Consider the following 20,527-nt stretch of genomic DNA (forward strand, 5'->3'; position numbering starts at 1 on the left):
AATATGACATTCAGAAAAAAATTACTGAAAGTAACCTTCAAAATTTATTACATTTAAAGCAATATAAATGAAATCTTACATCATCTCATTTTCTTCTGCAAAAGCACATCCTTATCTACAATGAAACCTGCAGTATATCGTGCAGAACATTTTACCAAAATGGCGTTGAGTGATGGAAGCTATCAGCATTTGAAAGACTCGCCATAAATTGTTCTCTGCCAATAGTTTTCATTTTCTGATCATCTGGAAGTTCGTACCAATTTATTTATTTATTTGACAAAAGTTGGGGATATACCTATTCCAGTTAATTGTGCAAAACAATAAAGCTTCATTTTCTGGAGTCACATGCAATTTGCAAAATAAATAAGTAAATAAATCTACAAATGTTATTCTTAAGAATAAATAATAAAATTCTTGGTATACTGAGTGATCAATGGTTGATAGCAATTTTAGTCTGGAAAACATTGTTTTTAGCTGTAACATAAGAAATAAGGTTAAAAAAAATAAGAAATACTACATAGCTAACTCAAAAGGAGGCATTACAGAAACATAACTGTCATTTCTGTGATTCTACCCAAACATGAAATGTTTTTATCGTTTCTCCTATGGCACAACTCACAGAAGTTACAAACAAAAGGAGCTGAACCTAACCAAAATCACAAGATTTCTTCGTTCTCCCCCATCCCCTTCATCCCCTCCCTTCCCCCCATTTTCTCAAGGCCTCCTGTCCAGCATGGCTGCTTTTGCCAGAGAGAGGGCTTCCTTTATTCATTACAGAACACAGTGCCTTTGGAACTGGTTCCACTGGCAAAGTTCTTCTGGTGTATAGCATAGGGCTTGCGTTTCCTCCACATCCTTTCTGTTTATACCACCATACACGAGAGCAAATCTCTGTTTGACATTTACACTACTCAAATATTTATACACTTACATTTCTCTCCCTTTCCCCATCTCCTTAGTTGGGATCTAGCTGTATACTATACGTTTAAACTCATCTATCTGTCATCAGAAGTCCTCCTCAGACCTTGACCATGTTTGTTGTTAACTGCTGAATTCTTTCCATTTTATCCGTATCTTTACGGTGACAAACTACCCTGAAATGAAGCTTTCCATGAAGCCCACATTCCCTGCAATAGTAATTAGAAAGTCTCTGGCCTCAGAGCTGCCCTGAAAAATGAAATCACATGCCTTTTTCATTACCATATATAGCGGCTTTACAAATTTGTGTTGAATTCGAGGCCACATTTTTGAAGCTGTTTTGCTATCCAAAACAAGAATTTCCAATCCCTCTCTTCTTAGTGTTGTTATGCCTGTTTTAATTGGTCCATTTCACTATCTGTTGTTTAAATGCTTTTCCAGATGACTAATAGGGATGTGAAGGCTAACCATGTGCTGAACTATTCACCCTGCTCCATACCCAACAACACAGCTCACAACCACGCTCCCTCCGTGCTCCAGACACTGTGTCAGTACTACCCTTTAAGCCTGTTTAGTACTTTCCAGCTGGCAAGTCCCAGGCTGCACGCAGCCTGTAAGGGACAGTAACATACCCATGACATTCAACATACCCCTTCTGGACACAATACAACTACCACTTCAGAAACCCAGCCCTGCTCCAGAGTTATGCGGGAGCTATACCAGATGCTGTACAACCTACTAGTGGCCACCGTGATGTTGCTCCCTTCTGTAGATTACTGTAAAGGAAACAAGCTGAGGCCAATAAATATAATGCCTTAATTCTTCAGCATGTTTTGCCACTTCTCCAAGAACTTCCTATACTTGAGAAGCCCTTGCATAAACATCCAGAAGAAAAAAAGGACAGAATCAAAGAATGGCTGAGGTTGGGAGGGACCTCTGGAGGTCATCTGGTCCAAACCCTCTGCTCAAGCAGGCTGCTCACAGCCACATCCAGATGTCTTTCCAGGGAGGGAGAATCAGGGGGAAAATTAGGGAGAATTAGGGATGACACTAACTACATTAGCTGACAGATTAGAGAAGAATTAGGTACTGGAGATACACGGTATGGGCGTAGCATGAATGTTAAACTAAATTTGTGAAGTGAATTCCTCCATGGAGTGCATCAGGAATCTGGGGCACAAAAATGTCATGGGAAGTGCACATGAGCCCCCGAAGTCAAGAGCCATAGGAGACATGCAAACACAACAGGAGACTGAGCAAACACAACAACAGAAAGACAGGAAGCATTCTTACAATATTACATGGTGGGTATTCTAGAGATGAAATCTAAGGAATTATGCAGCTGGATTGTGTCCAGACAAGGAATGGGAATGAGACCAACAGATTACTCACAAATAATATACAAATCTGACTTCTCATCGTTAGTTAACAATACACTCATATTAAGAAGTGGGTGGAAATGTAGAATGAAAAGGGAAAGTAAACAGGGATGAGGAAGGAGCTTTTCTACCTTTTCCCAACACATTTTCCCACACATAGGAGAGGACAACAGTATATATAAGCAGATGTCCTGGCTATGTTCTACTTCTGGACTGCCTCTTCCTATTTTCTCCCCTCTTAAAAGCAAACATCTTACTATAAGCAGCACATCTTGTACAGCACCATTCTAACTACCAATACTAACTTCTACAAGATTTCTTGAAAAATTCAAGATGTGTTTTATTGAATGCTGTATTTTTATAACTTCATGCAGTTGCATACACGTATGTCAACTCAGAATACATATTACACTTTGTCCATCTAAAGAAATAAAAGATAATTTTCCCTGTTATCCACATTATTTCTAGCCAATCACCAATCTCTGATGGTACAGAAGGTTAGTGCTCCTAAACACTCATTTTAACAGTTAACTGCTTGATGGCATATTAACCATTTCTGGATTCTTTATTACTAATACACTGTTCTAATTTTAAACGCAAACGTCCTTACTGTGTTCTGCCGTATCTCCTTTACTTTCATCCTCACATTCAGGCTAACTCCTGAAATACTGTTGCTGTTTTACAGCTTCACATCCAGCCTTAAGTGTGGTATCAGAACACACAGTCTTATTACGTATGCGTCAGTGCCAATACTTTGAGTTTAGTGTGGAAACCATTAATATTTTATTTGTTTCAAGTATTTGAACTGGCTGACCCAAGAGAACAAAATGCAGTGGAAAGTGGCCTTCTCATACTCCCTCCACGGCTGCAAGCCTTGTTTTCTTGACAAGCAAACTACAGGTAGGAACAAAGGTCAATTTTGCAGCTCCAGAACTGGCTTTCAGCTCTCACCTCATAATTTAGCTTAAATACACTATTTTCATCTGTTTTAATATTTACCTTTACTGAACAATGATATGCAGAGATTTTAAAGGTTATAAAAGGGCAAATGCAAGAAGTGCCTGCAAAATCCTGCAATAAGCATTAGGCCTCTACAGTAAAAGAACAGTCTTCTTATGCACTGTGCACGGTAAAAAAGCAAGCATCAAACATTTATTTCCCTGCTTTTTTTTTCTGGTTTATTTTTACATGTTAGAATAAAGACAAAGTAGCATAAGCTCAAACAATCAAAATGTTACTTAGATTCAGAAGAGCTTATTCTGTGGTAAAGAGGTAATTCTGGATTTTATATGGCACACTAACCTGGGCACTGTGACAATTTTTACAACTCTTAGTCTGTTTTTTATAAGAAGCAATCGTTATTTCCTATTCTGTTCATGTTAATCCTTTGTATCTATACAATTCCAAGCTCATAGCTTTGACTAAATGTCTTAAAAAATACCTGTAGAACTGAGAGTTCATTGCTCGTGAAATCTGCACAATTCATGCTGTCATAGACACACAAATATTAGGGAAAATTAGAGTTTAACTATCACAAAATCCACACGCATGAATAACTTGAATTATGAATGCTTTTTTTCCCCAACACCCAATTTACATGACTGTGCAGCAAGTGCAGCTATACCACTTAGTTGATAATATTAGAAGTTGAAAATACTTGCCTTATCTGTAAAGCTTCTTCTGCAATTGCTAATATTGTACTAACTCAGTCAAAAGCCCATGAAACAATGTCATATTCCAGCTTCTATATTCAGGAGATTGTTTCCTTTTCCTGTTTATTTACTTTTTAAAGATAATAATACTATAAAGATATAGTGTGTATTCTTTAATGGAGCATGACTTTCCCCTTCCTGCTGACAGACCCAATAACATTTTTCTATCTATTCAAAATCCCCTGTTACCTGTGCACATTTAAAGGACAAAAGTTTCTGGTTTTTGGAAGCAACACAGTCATTATTAATCCAGATAGGCAGGGCTTTTTGCTATGCACCCATACAAGTTTTTGACTATCTCTAGTACATTGCTGTAAAGAGCCTACTCTGACTTTCAACTTGACCTGCACAAAAAAGGGAAAACAGACTTGCTCTAGTCCAAAGAGAAGGCTTTGGAAATTCTCCTGTTATTTTCTGCAAGGATGTGAAGAAAAGTAAAATACAGAATAGCTGAAATAATTTCTGTATGGAAAGATTCTTTGCCTTCAGAAAAAATCTGCCAATTATGAAATTAAAAATGCATTTCATATTATATACAATATAACATACTAATTGCAAGTAACAATAAATTAAAATACACTACAAATGGAATATAGTGAATACGTTGCATAACACATAGCACATAATAAATAATCATACATAATACTTTTTTGCCAATATTTTTGATAGATATATAATTCTTGCTCTTCCTCTACCTTGTACACTGCCTGCATTTAGAAATGCACATCTGCAGATTGGAATCTAAGAAACTAGGTGGTGGTAATAAACCAAATCAATTTGACCTCACTGATAGAAGTGCCAGCAAAGCATTCTTAAATTCATAAAACCTTTATAAGGTGCTAGCCATGTTTTATTATAAATGTTTTTATTTTAAACATAAGAAAGCAAAGTGCTGAAAAATCACTAGCATTAAAAATTGAAATAAATTTACCAAATAAAATTTAAAACAAAATGCCCATTTTTCCATCTAAAAACAGCTTTTCATGGAAAAAAAAAAAAAAAGAGAAAAAAAGCAGATGCTTCTTTTCAAAACTATTTTCATGACTAAGATGATCTACGAAAACCCATAAAGTATCAAGACACTTATATGTGCTTTGCTAAAACAAAAAAAATGAATTATATAATACATCAGTAAAGCCTAGAGAGGTTTTTTTAAATACCTAATTTTGCAGAAAGTGTAACTGCGTGTCAAGTGCTTTGAAATGTTTGGATTAGGTGACATATCAACTTTTCAAATATGCATATATAGCTACTTTCCTAAGCACTTTATTTTGGTATCTCCTACACACTGCTTAGTCCAAGTCACTTGGATTCTGAGACCTGCTCCAAGTCCAAGAAATAGAGAAAATCCTTAAATACAATGACGTTTCACCCCTCCGAAGTCAAAGACTGCAGGTGCAGCTCTGAAAGGTCTCCTCAAACCTAATCTTGTTTTTGAGGATACTTTCTTTCCTCTTGGTTTAAGCACCTCAGGTTCTCCTCATTTGGGCCCAAATATCTTACATTTTTAGTCACAGTTTGGAAGGCAGCATTAAAATAATTCAGAATTGCACCAGTCCATGAATAGTAAGCCTTCTGATTCACTGAGTTTCAAAATGTGTTCCAGAACAGATACTCATTTTAACCCAGTTCTACTCTTATTCTCTGAGACAGGGCACAAACACCAAACAAGTTCAATGCCTACTCATCAAATGCCAAGACTTACAGGCTATTTCAGATCCAGCTATTTTATCAAATTAACATCCAGGAGATTTTTAACAGCAGGCTTTTCTAAAGAGAGGCTTTTCTAAAGACACTAAGGGATAAAGTGATGCTAAAAGCTAAGTTTAATGAGGTAAGAAAATCCACCAAAACGTTATCTCATAGCTTAAAAAAAAAAAAAAGTTAAAGTAAAATATCTCAAATTTCAGTCAAATTGGTTCTTGCCTGCTCTTGGCAGCAGTGACTGAAAGACGATTTAGCATAAGGATTCTTTTAACACCCATTTCAAACACTCTGTCTGCAAAATTACATGTATGAGTCCATACAGAGCCAGCAAGATCTAGAATTGCATGGATGCAGCATCAGTCAAAGTAATAACTGAGGTTGGAGTTCCGATAAGCTCAATGATAGCTCTTAGTGTATTTAGGCATTAAAGTGAAATTACCCTAGTTTTCAACGTGGAATGTAGTTTCTCTCATTAAGGCTCAGATGAAAGGTTATTACCAATGATTTCCTGCTTTCCTTACTTGCCTTCCAGGCAGTAAAGACTGCATCTGTAAAGACTAATCGGCACATCTCTTCTGGGCACTTTGGCCACATTAGAAGTCATTGAGCAGCATCTTAGCAGTAGTAATCAACACACCGGTTTACTTCACTTCTCTGATGTGCCTATCTGTATTTTTGATGCAATTCAGCACTGATAGATGACCATGACATCCTTCACTACATAAAGAAACTCTTTAGGCTAACCACCATAACCACTGCAGTCTCAGAAGCAAATCAAGTTTCCTACTACTGAACAGCACTTTTACAAAATACACAGTGGTATACTTGCCAACACGTAAAAAAGTATTTATCACAAATACCTTCACTACCTTATGAATAACACTACAACTGACAAAAGAATACTCTGCTATAAATTTCTCTTTCTTGTCCAGTAAAGAAAACATTAACTCCTTTAGTTCATGCAGTTCTATGATTACAAGGTACAAATTTTGATGAAATTCTATCATCTTTGTAACCCATACAGAAGCAGTCTAGTGTACTTCAGGACACACAGGGTAGGAAAGGTATAGGAAAGGGAACCCAGTATCAAAAACATCTAGAAGTTTCAATCTTCTAGATTTAAAGAAAAGTGGGACATTCAAGTGGAGTTCCATGACATAAAGCAAACTTTACTGCTTTGTGTCTCTGAGGAAAAATTAGATGATATTTTTCAATGCAAAATGGCAAAACCTATTCTACCCTTATTTTATTTACTTTTAACTGATTTTTCCAACTTTGAATATGTTTGTGAAAACGTATTCAGTGAAAAGCTGAACTTCTGCACACTGTGGGTACTCCAGCATACCTCCTGAATAGCTGTCATGACAACATGTTGAACCGACTCTTCCATCATCATTATGGTCTGAATGTACTCTGGAAAAAAAAAAAAGAGCATTCTGGAATGTTACACACAAAACATGAGGTCAGAAGCTGTATCCTTCCCACAAACTGACTAGGTATCACAGATGACATAGAAATGCATAACTGCCAATTAAGTCCCACCTCAAAAAATTACACAAGACTTTATCACAAAATCTGATCAGATGTAAATCCAGGTGCACTGGAACACTGCAACACTGAAAAAAAGTAAGTGATTATCATCTTTTTTTTTCCTTCTTGCAACTCTTTAAAGATGTAAATTCTGAAATTTATGTATAAATTCTACCTATACTCTTTTTTTTTTTTTTTTTTTTTTTTTTTTAAACTTTGTTACCAAACTATTCAGGCTACACAAGTACACAGTCCAAGGAGAGACTCTTCTTTTCTGTGAATTTAAGATTCATGTACTTTCTACAACATCCTCATTTCAAGTCATTTCCATACCTGTTCTTAGTTTCCGTTTTAATTTTTACGCTATATCACAACTAAATTCCCTCCACTTTACCCTCGCTCACCTGTACCTCCACGTGAGCTACTCTGTAAGTATTTTTGCAAAAAGAGACAATGGTTAGAATGACAAACTCTGATGTTTAGACAAAGTGAGGGATTTGTAATTTGCCCAGTATCGTATGGTGTCCAGTCAGGGATGATCACCTTTACATGCCACCTACATCCTTTGCCAAAGAGGAAGATGTTGGGGATCAGTCACCTCAAACTGATTAATCGTGTAATGCCAAATTTCATTCAAAACACATAACTAGACTGCTCAGATATTTTGATTATTTATGCTCTTACTCTATCAGTCTGAACATTAAAAGAAATACTGGAATAAGATATACTTCTCACTTGAAGATGCCAAATTATCACCAAAAGGAAGAAAGAATCTTACATAAGACAGAAAAGACAGACGGTCTAATAAAGGAGTTATTTATGCACTTGTGGAAGAAAATCACCTCTACTTTAATTAATAGGTTAGCCAGACTGTCTCCTGATCAAGGAAAGTATAAAAGCAATTTCATAGTAAGAGATAAAAGTAATTTAGACACCTGAGAAAACTAGAACAGGTCAATTAGTTTAAAAAGCTAAGATGCAATATGCAAGAGGAAGACAAAAGGTCTGAAAGATTAGCTGCCATTTTGCCAGAAAGGAAACTGCAACAAGTGAGATCACAAAGAGACAGATCTTCAATGCAACTTCAACGTAAATAAATAAACATCATTTTATTTATCCACCTGTGTATTTATTAACTATGTTTCTATGTTCCCTGCTTTATGTATTAAGAATAAATTGTGGTTGCTTTGTTATCATAACATGGCTTGAAATAAGTGTAATTTAAGGTAATTGGCTAACAATAAGACACACAGCAACACCCAAGGATACGGGTGGTTTAGAGCAAGAGATCTGGGACACTAACTAGTGTCTCCACTGTCCACTACATCCTCTGCAGCATCTGCAGGAAAAATGAAAGGGTCCCTACTATTTTAACTGTGCATGTCAGATAGACAGTTGATACCACAGGAGTCAAGAGAATCAGAATTGTCTTTCAGTGACTGCTGATATGGGATTCGATTGCCTAACGAGGGCCCTAAGTGCCATTTTGGATGTCCTTGGTGCTTAGTCTTCAGCACCTGCTGAGAAGGCCATGGTCACCAGCAGTCATTACTCCTATTTGCCAATCTCATCAAAAACTCTTAGAAACTACAGCATCCCAGATCACATGAAACATATCTCAAAACAGCTTCCAGTCATAGCGATTGCTCTCTGTCATGCAATAAGAAGGTGACTGGAATGCATTCCTAAAACCATTTGTATTTTTTGATCCCTAACTACCCAGAGCTACCTCATAAATGGTGAAAGCATGGGCCCCAGAATTTTCCTTTTTGGAATTCCCTTTTAGCTCAGCAAACAAAAATTGAAACTACGTATGTTGATAGCAAAACCAGTTCCACAATTCAAGAGTGCAAAACTAGGGAAACAGTAGTTCTTATCTGTAGGACAAAATAACGTTATCACTTATAAAAACGATACTTACTTGTCTCTAATGGCAACCTGAGAAATATCATTTTCCCCTAAGTGATTACACAGTAAGCTGGATTTTCATTCACTGTCTTGAAGCATACATGCTTTCAAAATGAAATACCTTGCTTCTGTTCACAATTCACAGCGCATCCCAAAATAAGCTGAAGCATTCTTCCAAGTTCTGCAGCATCAGCGTGCTCTCCAATCAGGTTAACATCAGGAAGCGTGAAGTCATTAATCTGTTGTCCCAGAATCTGCATAAAGACCCAGTCCATACATGTCTGTATCACTACGCATACACAGGTCCACAAATTTCGACAGACAAACATGATCTGAAGTCAACAAGTGCTCACTTTTCACTTTAGTACGGTTTTCAATCCAACTTTAAAGCAAACAAAAATGTCTAACACCATTTTATATACAGACCTCCAAGAGGTAAGTCATCCATATTCTTTGGTACAACTAGTATTTGGTGAAACACAAACCCGTCCCAATAAGTAAGAAGCTAGTCATTTCAAACTTAGTTTAGTAAGATTTTTTTCCAGATAAGAAAGGTAACAAAGGCAGGCTCAAACATGATCAACAGCATGCGAGTAACTTTTTTTTTCAACAAAGCTTTCCATTAAAAAAGTCTAATACCTAAAAACATTTTAGCTAGCATAAAATATTATGTACAGGTCTTGTATTTCATACCACTGGAAAGGCAGAAATTAAGATATTTCACTTTTACAAAACATGTGTCTAGCACTGATGGATGACAAATGTAAGACTGTAAAACACTTGATCACTTGACCTCACACTTCCAGAAAATTCAAGCATATTTAGCAATTCCCAGAGCTAAAAAAAAATAGTTTAATGGAATAGAATTTAAGGTAGTAGTACAATATATAATTAAGCAGCCCACACACAGAAATAAAAAAAATACTGAAAAACAGAAAAAAGAAAACATGTGACTTATAATTAATGTAATCTGATTTATAATTAAGAAGGATTTACATTAATGATTGTCAGTAGAAGAAATTAAACAATTCTCTTAGATTGTTCTCCAAGAACTTTCAGGGGGTTGAAAATATGAATATGAAATGTGGAATTAAACACATCTCTGACACATTAATTGCAGATAAAAAGAAACTGTCATCTCTTAAGCAGAGTGCAATAAAGAAACAATGACTACCAAGGGGATCAGTCATTTGTTTGCCGAATGCTCCTTTTGATTTAATACCCGAGAAAAACAGAAAAGCAAGTAAAGGTATTTACAAAAAACATGCAACAGATATATATGAAGACCACACAGAAATCAAGCCATTAAAAAGTTTCCCAGGGCTAGGGAGTTGTGGTTGGGTTTGTTCTTATTTTGTATTTTTGGGGGTCCTTTTTTTCTGGGTTTCTTTGTGTGTGTGGTTGTTTTATTATTATTAACAACCTCCTCAAAGAGTGAGAACCAATGCAACTGAAATCTTTGTATACTGTAAAGAACTCTGATATAATCTTGTATGAAAAGACTTCCTTTAGGTCCTTCTGGTGAGAAAACAATTCTATGAATGCATTAAGCACAACAGAAAATATTACCATTGTATATGGACTGTGATAACACAGTAAAACACAATATTCTTTAAATGATATAAGTCTGATAATGTGTTTACATATTGGCCTGTATTTCTGCAATTTCTTTCAAATTCAGTGCCAGATTAATATTAATAATAGTATAACTGCTTTATACTTAAGGACAGTATAATTTCTGTTGAGAAAAAGCTGAAGAGGTGTATCAGCAGACATTATAAAGGAACCAAGCAAGTAAAGATGAAAATAGAGAATTCTGCAATAAACATGAGATACAATTATAATGCAATAAGAAAAACAATGAAATAAACATAAAAATGAATTCTGGAATAAATATCATGAGATGAAAATGGGCATTTTTCCTTTTTTTTCCCAAATAAATATAAAAATACTGTAAAAATACTGTAAAAAATTGTTTTACAAAAGGAATAGAAGCTTAAATTCTAGAGCAGCAGAGTTCTGCAGCAAAATTACTGGGGCATCAGAAAGCATGCAAGCTATAAATAAGTACTTTTAACTTCTTGTTCTTCCTTTCTATAACTGACAAAGACAGCAATTTATGATAGCTATTGAAAGACTGTCCTACTGGATATGGTATGAATATTTAATTTTTTTAAAATCAGAAAAATTAGCTGAAAATCTTTGAAGTATCATTATGCTAATTCAGTAAAATTCTTTGCAATATAGATGTGAATATAGAAGACGACTGCTAGGAGGGGGAAATCAGGCTCAAGAGAAACATAACCAGGATTCATAGTAGAATCCAAATAATCCCCAATATCATTACAAGCATTGCATCAGCAGAAAAAGAAAAGAAACCAAACCAAATAAAGTTAAACGTATAAATTTGAGTACTTAATCAGGTCAAAACCTGCAGGCTTATCGAAGCAGTAAAGTTTTCACACTAGAAACTTAATCATCATAAATTCCAACTATCCAAAAAGAAGCTGGCATTGCTTTTGTCATAGTGATATTAATTTTCTGTAACATATTTATTTATTTCCAAAAATGGTCTGATATGAACCAGCTTTCTTTCTGAAGGACTGTATGGACCTGTGCTGTAGCACTTCTTGAAGAATTGCAGCTCATGGGAAGCATGTGCTGGAGCAGTTTGTGAGACTGTGCATGCCAGACCCAAGATGATGCAGAGGAAGGAGGAAGGAGGAGGAAGGAGTAGCAGAAACAAATCCTCATGCACTGACCACAACCTCCATCCCCTCCCTGTGCCACTTGGGGAAGATGACAGACAAGCCGAATCTGAAGTTGAGCCCAGGAAGACGGGAGGGTGTAAGGAAGTTGGTTTTAGTTTCTTTTTAATTCTCACTGCTCTGCTCTGTTATTACTGGTAATAAATTAGATTAATTTTAGCTAAATAGAGCCTGTTTTGATTGTGATTATAATTGGTGAATGATCTCTCCTTATCTCAATCTATATTTTTTCATTGTATTTTCTCTGCCGTCCTGCTGAAGAGAAAGAGTGAGCAAGCAGCCTGATGGCCAACCAAGGTCACCATCAATTTTCAAAATTAATTTCAGCTTGGACATCTGGCCACTTACTGAATCTGAACTTCTGAGCATAACATTTTTATTCAGAAAATGTTTCTTTTTAAAAACTTACATTTATTAACAAATACCTTTCTCAAAGAAGTATTTCCAAGAAGCTAATACTTCGTTTGTTTTTTGAGGGACAAGCAATGTCCAGAACGTACAAGTTATGGATTTTGTGCTGCAGTCTGTACTAGTCAATTTGCTTCAAAACATCACTGAAGCTAAAAGCAAATTTCAACAGAAAATTCACCACTGAAAAATACTATTTTGTTTCTTCTCCAGAGTGGTTACTTTCTAAGTTTCATAACAGAGAACACCATGTGCAGACTAGCATCCCAGGATTAAAGCGATTGATTAAAAACATGTAATGTAAGGAGATGATAGAAATTCTCTTTCCTTACTCTCTTCAAAGAAAAGGGGGGAAAAAAAAAGATGCAGTTTTTAGTTGGAACAGAAGAGAAATGCTGAACAGAGGTACTGTTTAAGGCCATCATCAGAACATAGTCAGCAAAGACATCTGCTTGTATGACAGGATTTGCATGTCATATTCCTCTAAAAGCTCTTAGAGTGTTTGATAATGCAGGTAAGAAGTTTTAGAGCAGGCTAACACCAGAAAACAGGTCATGAAACACCCTGAGTCAAACATTTTTGAAGAAAATTCAGAAGTCAATGAATCAGTAGAATATAACTTCCATTAAATAGGTTAACTAAGATATTTACAAAAAGAACATAAATGTAGATTACTTTAAAATATTCATACCTCATGGTTGTAATCCAGTATCCCTTTTAAGATTTTCTTCAGGTTGCTTACCTATTTGACAAGAAGAGGAAGGAAATACAATAAATGCAAAGAATAAATTTCAAAAACATGATCATAAAGCAGGCAATCACAGAAGAATCACATTAAAGAATCATACAGTTGCATCAATTTGCATGATGAGAATTTCTGTTTAAATAGTTTAAATTAGAATTATGGAAAGTATACAACAGTACCTTGTGATCAGACTGCTAGACCTGATCTCATGTCTTTATGAATTCACATAACCCATTTAAGTTTATGAAGATCAGCACATGTTCTCAGATGGCCTCTAGATCAGACTCTAAAGCATCAAGTTTATCTTAGTGTGTGTGTATATATACATTATATATATATATATATATATATATATATATATATATTTAGGAATTTTAGTGTATATATATTATATATATGTATATATACGTGTTTTTATCTGTAAGTCGAAACATTCTTTTTCTTCCTTCTTGTCATAAAGTATGCTAGTGATTTACAGTTTGTAGAAGTAAACCTTTTCTTCCAAACCAAAACCAGCTACTGCTTGATATCATCCTTTATACCAAACCTATTTAAGGCTAACTTATTAGCATTCTCACTAATTAATCCTCCTGTTTTTCCATTTTTGTTTGATCCCCCCCTAACCCAGTTCTTCACAATCAAATGTCTGTTTTACAGTGTCAAGGCAAAATTTGCATTTCTTAGCAATGCCTTCCGTGCCAAAGATAGTTTTTGTTCCACTTTTATAATCAATGACATCAGCTACGCGTCTCCTGCTGTACAGGATCTGTACCACAGCTCTTCAGCTCCCTTTCTGGCAAAACAAAACAACAACAAAAAACACAAACCATACTACCCACGACTTAGAACAAGTCTCTAAGATAGAAACTGTGCAAAAAATAAATAAAATGGCCAATGGATCTCATAGGTGACGCTTAGAAAAGACATCTTTTTTGAAAATAACTGTGACGGATTCCCACCAACTGATATAGAATCCCAACAATCTACATAAGCAAGAAATTTAGATAACAGAAGCAGTGCGTTTGTCTCCTATGACAGGAAGTCCATAAACGGGTTCTATAAAGACTAAGCAGAAATGAGAGGATGGTTAGAGAACTGAGTAATCACTTCCCAGTTCTATTCGTCTTATCTTAGACACAAGTAGGGTAAGAATTAGGATTCAAACTAGGATTTGTAAACTGATGTTGCTGACAATAGTAGCCAAAGTGGCAAATCATGACACTATAATGGAGGGAGGGGAAAAAAAAAAAAAAATCAAAACAAAACTCTCAAATCCCAGCCGCCTTAAAACTGCCAGTTACGTATGTACATGTATTTTTTTATTATTCTGAAAATATCCAATAAGGAACTTCTGGCAGTGGACAGAATCTACCTACCTTCCAAAAGGCCTAAGAAAACATTGCAGAAAGCAGTTTGGAGGCATGATTGAAGCCCAATGACAGACTCAACACTCCAACAGTCAGCAGACAAAATGAAGTGATGAAAGAAAAATGCAGTTCTTTTTCTGGAGGAAACTCAACAAAGGAACAGGCTACAGATGTTAACACTTAATGCATCTCTAAAATCTACAATAACATCCTAGCTGTCCGCCCAAAAGCAATCACCACCATCTTTCAAGGGCTATGAATGATCATAACCGAAGTCTGCAACAGATTTAAGATTTTAAAGGAATATAAATCATTTGATTTTTATATCAAATCACCATAACAAATACTGCACTGATTGGAATGTAATTTTCATAATTGATTCATTAAAATCTTCCAGCTTGTAATTTACCTGCATCTGCTGCAGAAACCCAAGGGCCATGCTGTAGAATTTAAGTCCAGTTTACCGATGAGAACATTGTGAGGAACCTTGAACTTGAACATAATCCCAGAAATGAGAAACAAAATAGAATGTACTAGCCTAGAAAATACCTGTTTTTTCCCCTTTCCTTGTGAGCATTGTTTGAATTAAAATCCCTTAAAAACAAAGAGTTATCTTCCTCCACGTAACTTTCATAGAACTTAGAGCTGAGATGCTGGAACAAAATCAGTATTGATCAAAATCTGTCAAGAAAAATACCATATAGGACAGCATCTTCAGAAAAAGAAAACAGCAAATAAACTGAAATAATCTTGTCTTTGAGGTCCTACTTTTTTTTTTTTTTTTTTATCAACCATTGTCAATCAGCAGTACTGGGATAACTTGCCTTCAGGAGTTAACTGCACCATCTTTGTATTCAGAGCACAATCAGACAATTATAAAGCTAAAGCAGCATATTTATAGACTGCCTTAAACTTAACAACGACCTTCACTATTACTAGGGGAGTTCTCTTTCACTAGTGTGCAGTGAATACACTTAGATGGTTCTACTGCCAGTGGCAGAGAATCATCATGGGAAATTACCACAAATGTTGTCTGTTTTGAGATTCAGCTCAGAGGACCCATTACCATTTTCCAGGTCATAGCATAAACTCTTACAAGGAAGACTTCAAATAGAGATGAATGAAAATGAACAACAGATGTAACAGAGAAAAGCACAGGAAATTGTTAAAGACAACTGATTACATATAGAATTCTAAACCACAGCAGGTGATGGTTTATCAGATGTTTTTGTCTTTTTCTTAAGCACATGGAAAAAAAAAAAACAACACTACAACCAGTTCACAAAGACCATTAAGTCATGCAATGGCAGAACACAACAGATACAATTTCCAATGTGGATCATGACTAGAAAGTGCTCTATAATCCTTTGGAGATAAGCCCATGAGCACATGGGATCCCTATTTGGTTGCACCAGCAACCTGACCTCTTCCTTTTCTATACAGAGCACATATACTACCCTCCCAACCCCTTTCATAATCCTTTCTGCACATCCATAACCACTTGGAAAAGACATGAAACCTACTAAAAAAATAGTAACAACTACACTTTATTACACTGCTAAAGCACTTACAACTCACAATTGATTGTTTCTAGATGAATCTCTATTCATTTTCAACATCATCTCAATTCATTTTCAGTATCTTTTCCATCCATCATTCCCCTTCTTCAGAGTTGCGGTGAACGGAGTTAAATCCAGTTGGAGGCCAGTCACTAGTGGCATCCCCCAGGGCTCGGTACTGGGGTCATTTCTTTTCAATATCTTTATCAATGATGTGGATGAGGGGATCAAGTGCACCCTCAGTAAGTTTGCACCAAGTTAGACATGAGTTTTGATCTGCTTGAGGGTAGGAAGGCTCTGCAGGAGGATCTGGATAGGCTGGACCGATGGGCTGAGGCCAACTGCATGAAGCTCAACAAGGCCAAGTGCCGGGTCCTGCACCTGGGGCGCAATAACCCCAAGCAGAGCTACAGGCTGGGAGAGGAATGGTTGGAAAGCTGCCAGGCAGAGAAGGACCTGGGAGTGATGGTGGATAGTCGGCTGAATATGAGCCAGCAGTGTGCTCAGGTGGCCAAGAAGGCCAACGGCATCCTGGCTTGTATCAGGAACAGCGTGACCAGCAGGGCTAGGGAGGTGATCGTCCCCCTGTACTCAGCTCTGGTGAGGCCGCACCTCGAGTACTGTGTTCAGTTTTGGGCCCCTCGCTACAAGAAGGACATCGAGGTGCTTGAGCGGGTGCAGAGAAGGGCGACGAAGCTGGTGAGGGGCCTGGAGAACAAGTCCTACGAGGAGCGGCAGAGGGAGCTGGGGGTGTTTCATGTGGAGAAAAGGCTCAGGGGAGACCTCATTGCTCTCTACAATTACCTTAAAGGATGTTGTATCAACATTGGGATCTGGCTCTTCTCCCAAGCACCAAGTGACAAGGGTAAATGGCCTCAAATTGCACCAGAGGATGTTTAGGTTGGATATTAGGAGAAATTTCTTCACTGAAAGAAATTTCTTTACTGAAAGGGCTGTGTGGCATTGGGATAGGCTGCCCAGGGAGGTGGTTGAGGCAGCATCCCTGGAGGTCTTCAGGAAACATGTAGATGTAGATCTTAGTAGCATGGTTTAGTAGTGGACTTGGCAGTACAAGGTTAAATGTTTGTCTAGATGATATTAAAGGTCTTTTCTGTAACGATATTATTAAAGGTCTTTTCGATATTGATATAATGATTCTATATTTCTATACTGATTCTAAGATTCTACATAGTTAGCACACACTATGTAATTAGACTGACCCTTACTCTAGAGCATTAACCTGATAAACGGACTAGAATGAAAGCAGATATGATTTGGCTTGGGTTATTGAAGACAACACATGATCTGGCACAGTAAACCTTAACGCGGGGGGGGGGGGTTGGGGCTGCTCTGAATTTTTTTCTCACCCGTCATATGAAATCTCTATTTTTATTTAACTGCAGCTCAAACACCAATTCCATATTGAGGGTCTGTAAGAATAGTTTGTCTAGATTGCTCTCTTTATGAATATACCAGAGCAACAAAAGGAAAGCCTAATGTAATGGACAGCAGAAATGCTCTTCAGCTTGTGGTGACTGACAAAAAGGGACCAGGGGTTATGTAACCACTTGTTCACTCTAACATTTTGACAGCCAGTCAAATGGCTGTCAAACAGACACTTCTCATTTTTCCATTTACCCTTTTATCATATGCATGATTGAAATCCTGCTTGTACTGAATACCCTGTGTAAATTAACTTATCCTTGTACATTTCAGGTACTCAGCTGTCTAAACGGGAACCCCAGTGTTGAAATGTTATTCTACAGTATCTTTCCTGGGTAATTATGCATAGACCTATTTCCCTTCCTACAGGTTATAATTAACAACCTTATAACCTCTGGAAGTGTTGCTAGGACAGGCTTGCAGTGATGAGAAAACTCTTACTCATTCAGCTTCAGGTATATGACTAATTTAAGTGCAGCCAAGAAGAGTACACAAATTAAAAAAAAAAAAAAAAAGACTGTGTATGCGTAGTTCCCATTACATTAGGTTTCTGCTCTGAACTGCATTCTGTCTCTTCACTATTATAAATGGGGCCTAGAGAGAGGCTGTACTACTAGCTTTGGAGTTATCCCCCTCCAACCTGTCTTCTGCAAAAAGAAATACCAGGAAGAACACATACAGACACATCCTCAAGTTAAATGGAAAAAAAAAATAAATCATTAAAAGGTGGCTCTGAACAAACAGTATTCCCGCATTAAACTTATATTCAGAGACATTGCTGACTTAGGAACTAAGGATATACAAAAGAAAAGAATTAAATGTATCAGCTGCTAAGTATCTTTTTTGACAGAAATACATGCTGGCTAATAAAAATGCCTGATCTCCACTTTTTGCTTGTAGAAGAACATTCACAAGATAGGCTTCTATCTTTATCAGGGAAAAAAAAAAAAAAAAAAACAACCCTCAAACTCTAAAAGGTTTTTCATTAATAAGTGTTCCCTTCTCTGCAAAGAATATCAAAGTAGCAGAAGGATGATGCCATACACAGAAAACTAGGTTCCTAAGTCAACCCAGCCTGTACTGGAATAAATCAGTGTGAGCATAACTGTACTACTGCTAGAGTCAAAATTAATCCTCACGAAGAACGTTTGTTCACTTGGATTACAACACTAAATAGTCTGTACTCTAATTTCATTAATTAGTCCACCCTGCAATATTCCATCAAACAGAAAGCATTCAAACAGTACTTGTTGGAGAAAATCTAGTGGCACATGCTGTTTAAATGTGCTATTCAGGAATGGAACAAACACAGCTTGCTGCTACACACACATGGATAAAATAAATGATGTGTGTAGCAAGTGATTAACTGCTTAAGCTTTTGGTACTGATATTCCTGGACTACTCAATATGGAACTATTCTTGTTTCTTGATTAGGGAATTTCATTCCTGCAATATTTTGGCAATAATCTTATTTTCCACACCATTTTCCAGTTTCAGTGAAGGCTCTTTTGCCTTCAGAATGTCATCTTCTTCAGCATGAAACACTAGTGTGTACACAGTTTAAACCCCAACAATTTTTAAGTGTTCATTTTTATATCAGGAAATAGATGTCTGTGCTTTTATATTTTTTCTCAAACCTTAACATATAATTGCTGTTAGGCCAGGAGTGAGAAATAGTGGGTTTTGTTGCACAACAGAAAAAACTGACTGTGAAGCATGCTGATATATGCTGTGCCCCAGAAATTTTAACTCCAAGTAAGTAACAAAATGTTTCTGTATTAAACACAGTAGGCAAACAGATCTGGTCTGTTTTAATAAACAGAATGCTAGCTGACCACTTCCTACTCTGCAAGTCCCCAGAGCTCTAACATTTCTCTTTTTCTATCCTGTTCATTGCTCAATCTCTAATGTCAGACAACCTGCCCCAAAACCAAGAGTATAACAACACCCGTGTGAATTTTTACTTTCGTTTTAAACTGGTACAGCAATGGGAAAAATACTTTTAATAAGATAGTATTTCTGCAGGTATCAAAAGTAAACTAAGTTTCATGAACTGCTACACAAGAAAATTAATGAAAGCTCAGCCATATATTCTTGTTTATATACCACAGAGGACAGTATCCAATGATGCAGTGCATCATTTTCTGAATAACTCTCTCAATAGTGGTTAGGAGGGCCTGATACATCTCTCTGAACCACTGTTTCACAAAGAATTACAGGCACATTACGTTTTCTTTGTTTTAAGCCTACTTCCCCTATTAGACTTGTTTCTTTATGTGCTTCATAATACAGAGAGCTTGCACAAGTAGTGACTATTGTACTACACGATATTGGAGGTAAAGAGCAACCATGTTTAGCAACAAGAATTTTCTTCAGCTCATTATTATGACTTGTGAGGTACCAAACTAACCTAATTATAGTTTCTCATGGTGCTTCTTAAAATATTAAGGGAAATCATATTAAGGAGACACACATGACTATGTTGCCTACATTTATAATCCAGTGACAAACCAAAATAAGTGCACAGATTGAAAACGCTCCTATGAGCAAGACTATGAGTAACTGATTGATGGATGAACAGTTGAACAACTAAACTGCTAATGGCGTTTATGTACACAAGAAGAACAGCTGGAGCTGGCATAGTAGAAGGCTACTTTCATGGTTAAAGAGTAGGAGTAAAAATACCACATTTGTGACTTTTAAAGGAAGGGGCATACAAAAACATACACCAAAAGCTGTAATATGCACTTGTTTTTAAACAAGAACAAAACACCAGTCTTTAGTTCTTATTTACATGAAAATGTGAAAAATAAAAAGGAATGACATCAGCGAGAAATTGAAATTTGAGTTGATGTTTTTCCAGACTTCAATCACATAATGAAGTTACTAGATTGCTCAGTCTTTCTGTTTTATTCACACCTGTTAAGCCTTAGAATTTGCCACACTGGCAGGAGACAGGAAAAAAAAATATTCCTCAAGCTCCATACGACTTACAGAAGTTGCTGCTCCATTTTTAATTAATTAAAATGCTTTTATAATAAGCAGTTGTCAGACTGTTGTTCTTATAATTTAACAACCAAGAC

General features: G+C 36.4%; 1 protein-coding gene across 4 annotated transcripts in view; it reads right to left on the reverse strand.

The window, feature by feature from the left end:
- The window catches only part of HOOK3 (hook microtubule tethering protein 3), an 87,077-nt gene that overhangs the window by 41,958 nt on the left and 24,592 nt on the right, over positions 1-20,527 (reverse strand). For all 4 annotated transcript variants that reach the window (XM_032206724.1, XM_032206722.1, XM_032206721.1 and 1 more), the window contains exons 4-6: positions 13,022-13,072; positions 9,276-9,408; positions 7,062-7,129 (exon numbers count right to left, since the gene is read on the reverse strand). In XM_032206724.1, coding sequence (XP_032062615.1) covers positions 7,062-7,129; positions 9,276-9,408; positions 13,022-13,072 — 252 coding nt within the window. The remainder of the gene's footprint in view (positions 1-7,061; positions 7,130-9,275; positions 9,409-13,021; positions 13,073-20,527) is intronic.

The sequence above is a fragment of the Aythya fuligula genome, chromosome Z, assembly GCF_009819795.1.
Source record: "Aythya fuligula isolate bAytFul2 chromosome Z, bAytFul2.pri, whole genome shotgun sequence".
In the NCBI taxonomy this organism is placed as follows: Eukaryota; Metazoa; Chordata; class Aves; order Anseriformes; family Anatidae; genus Aythya; species Aythya fuligula.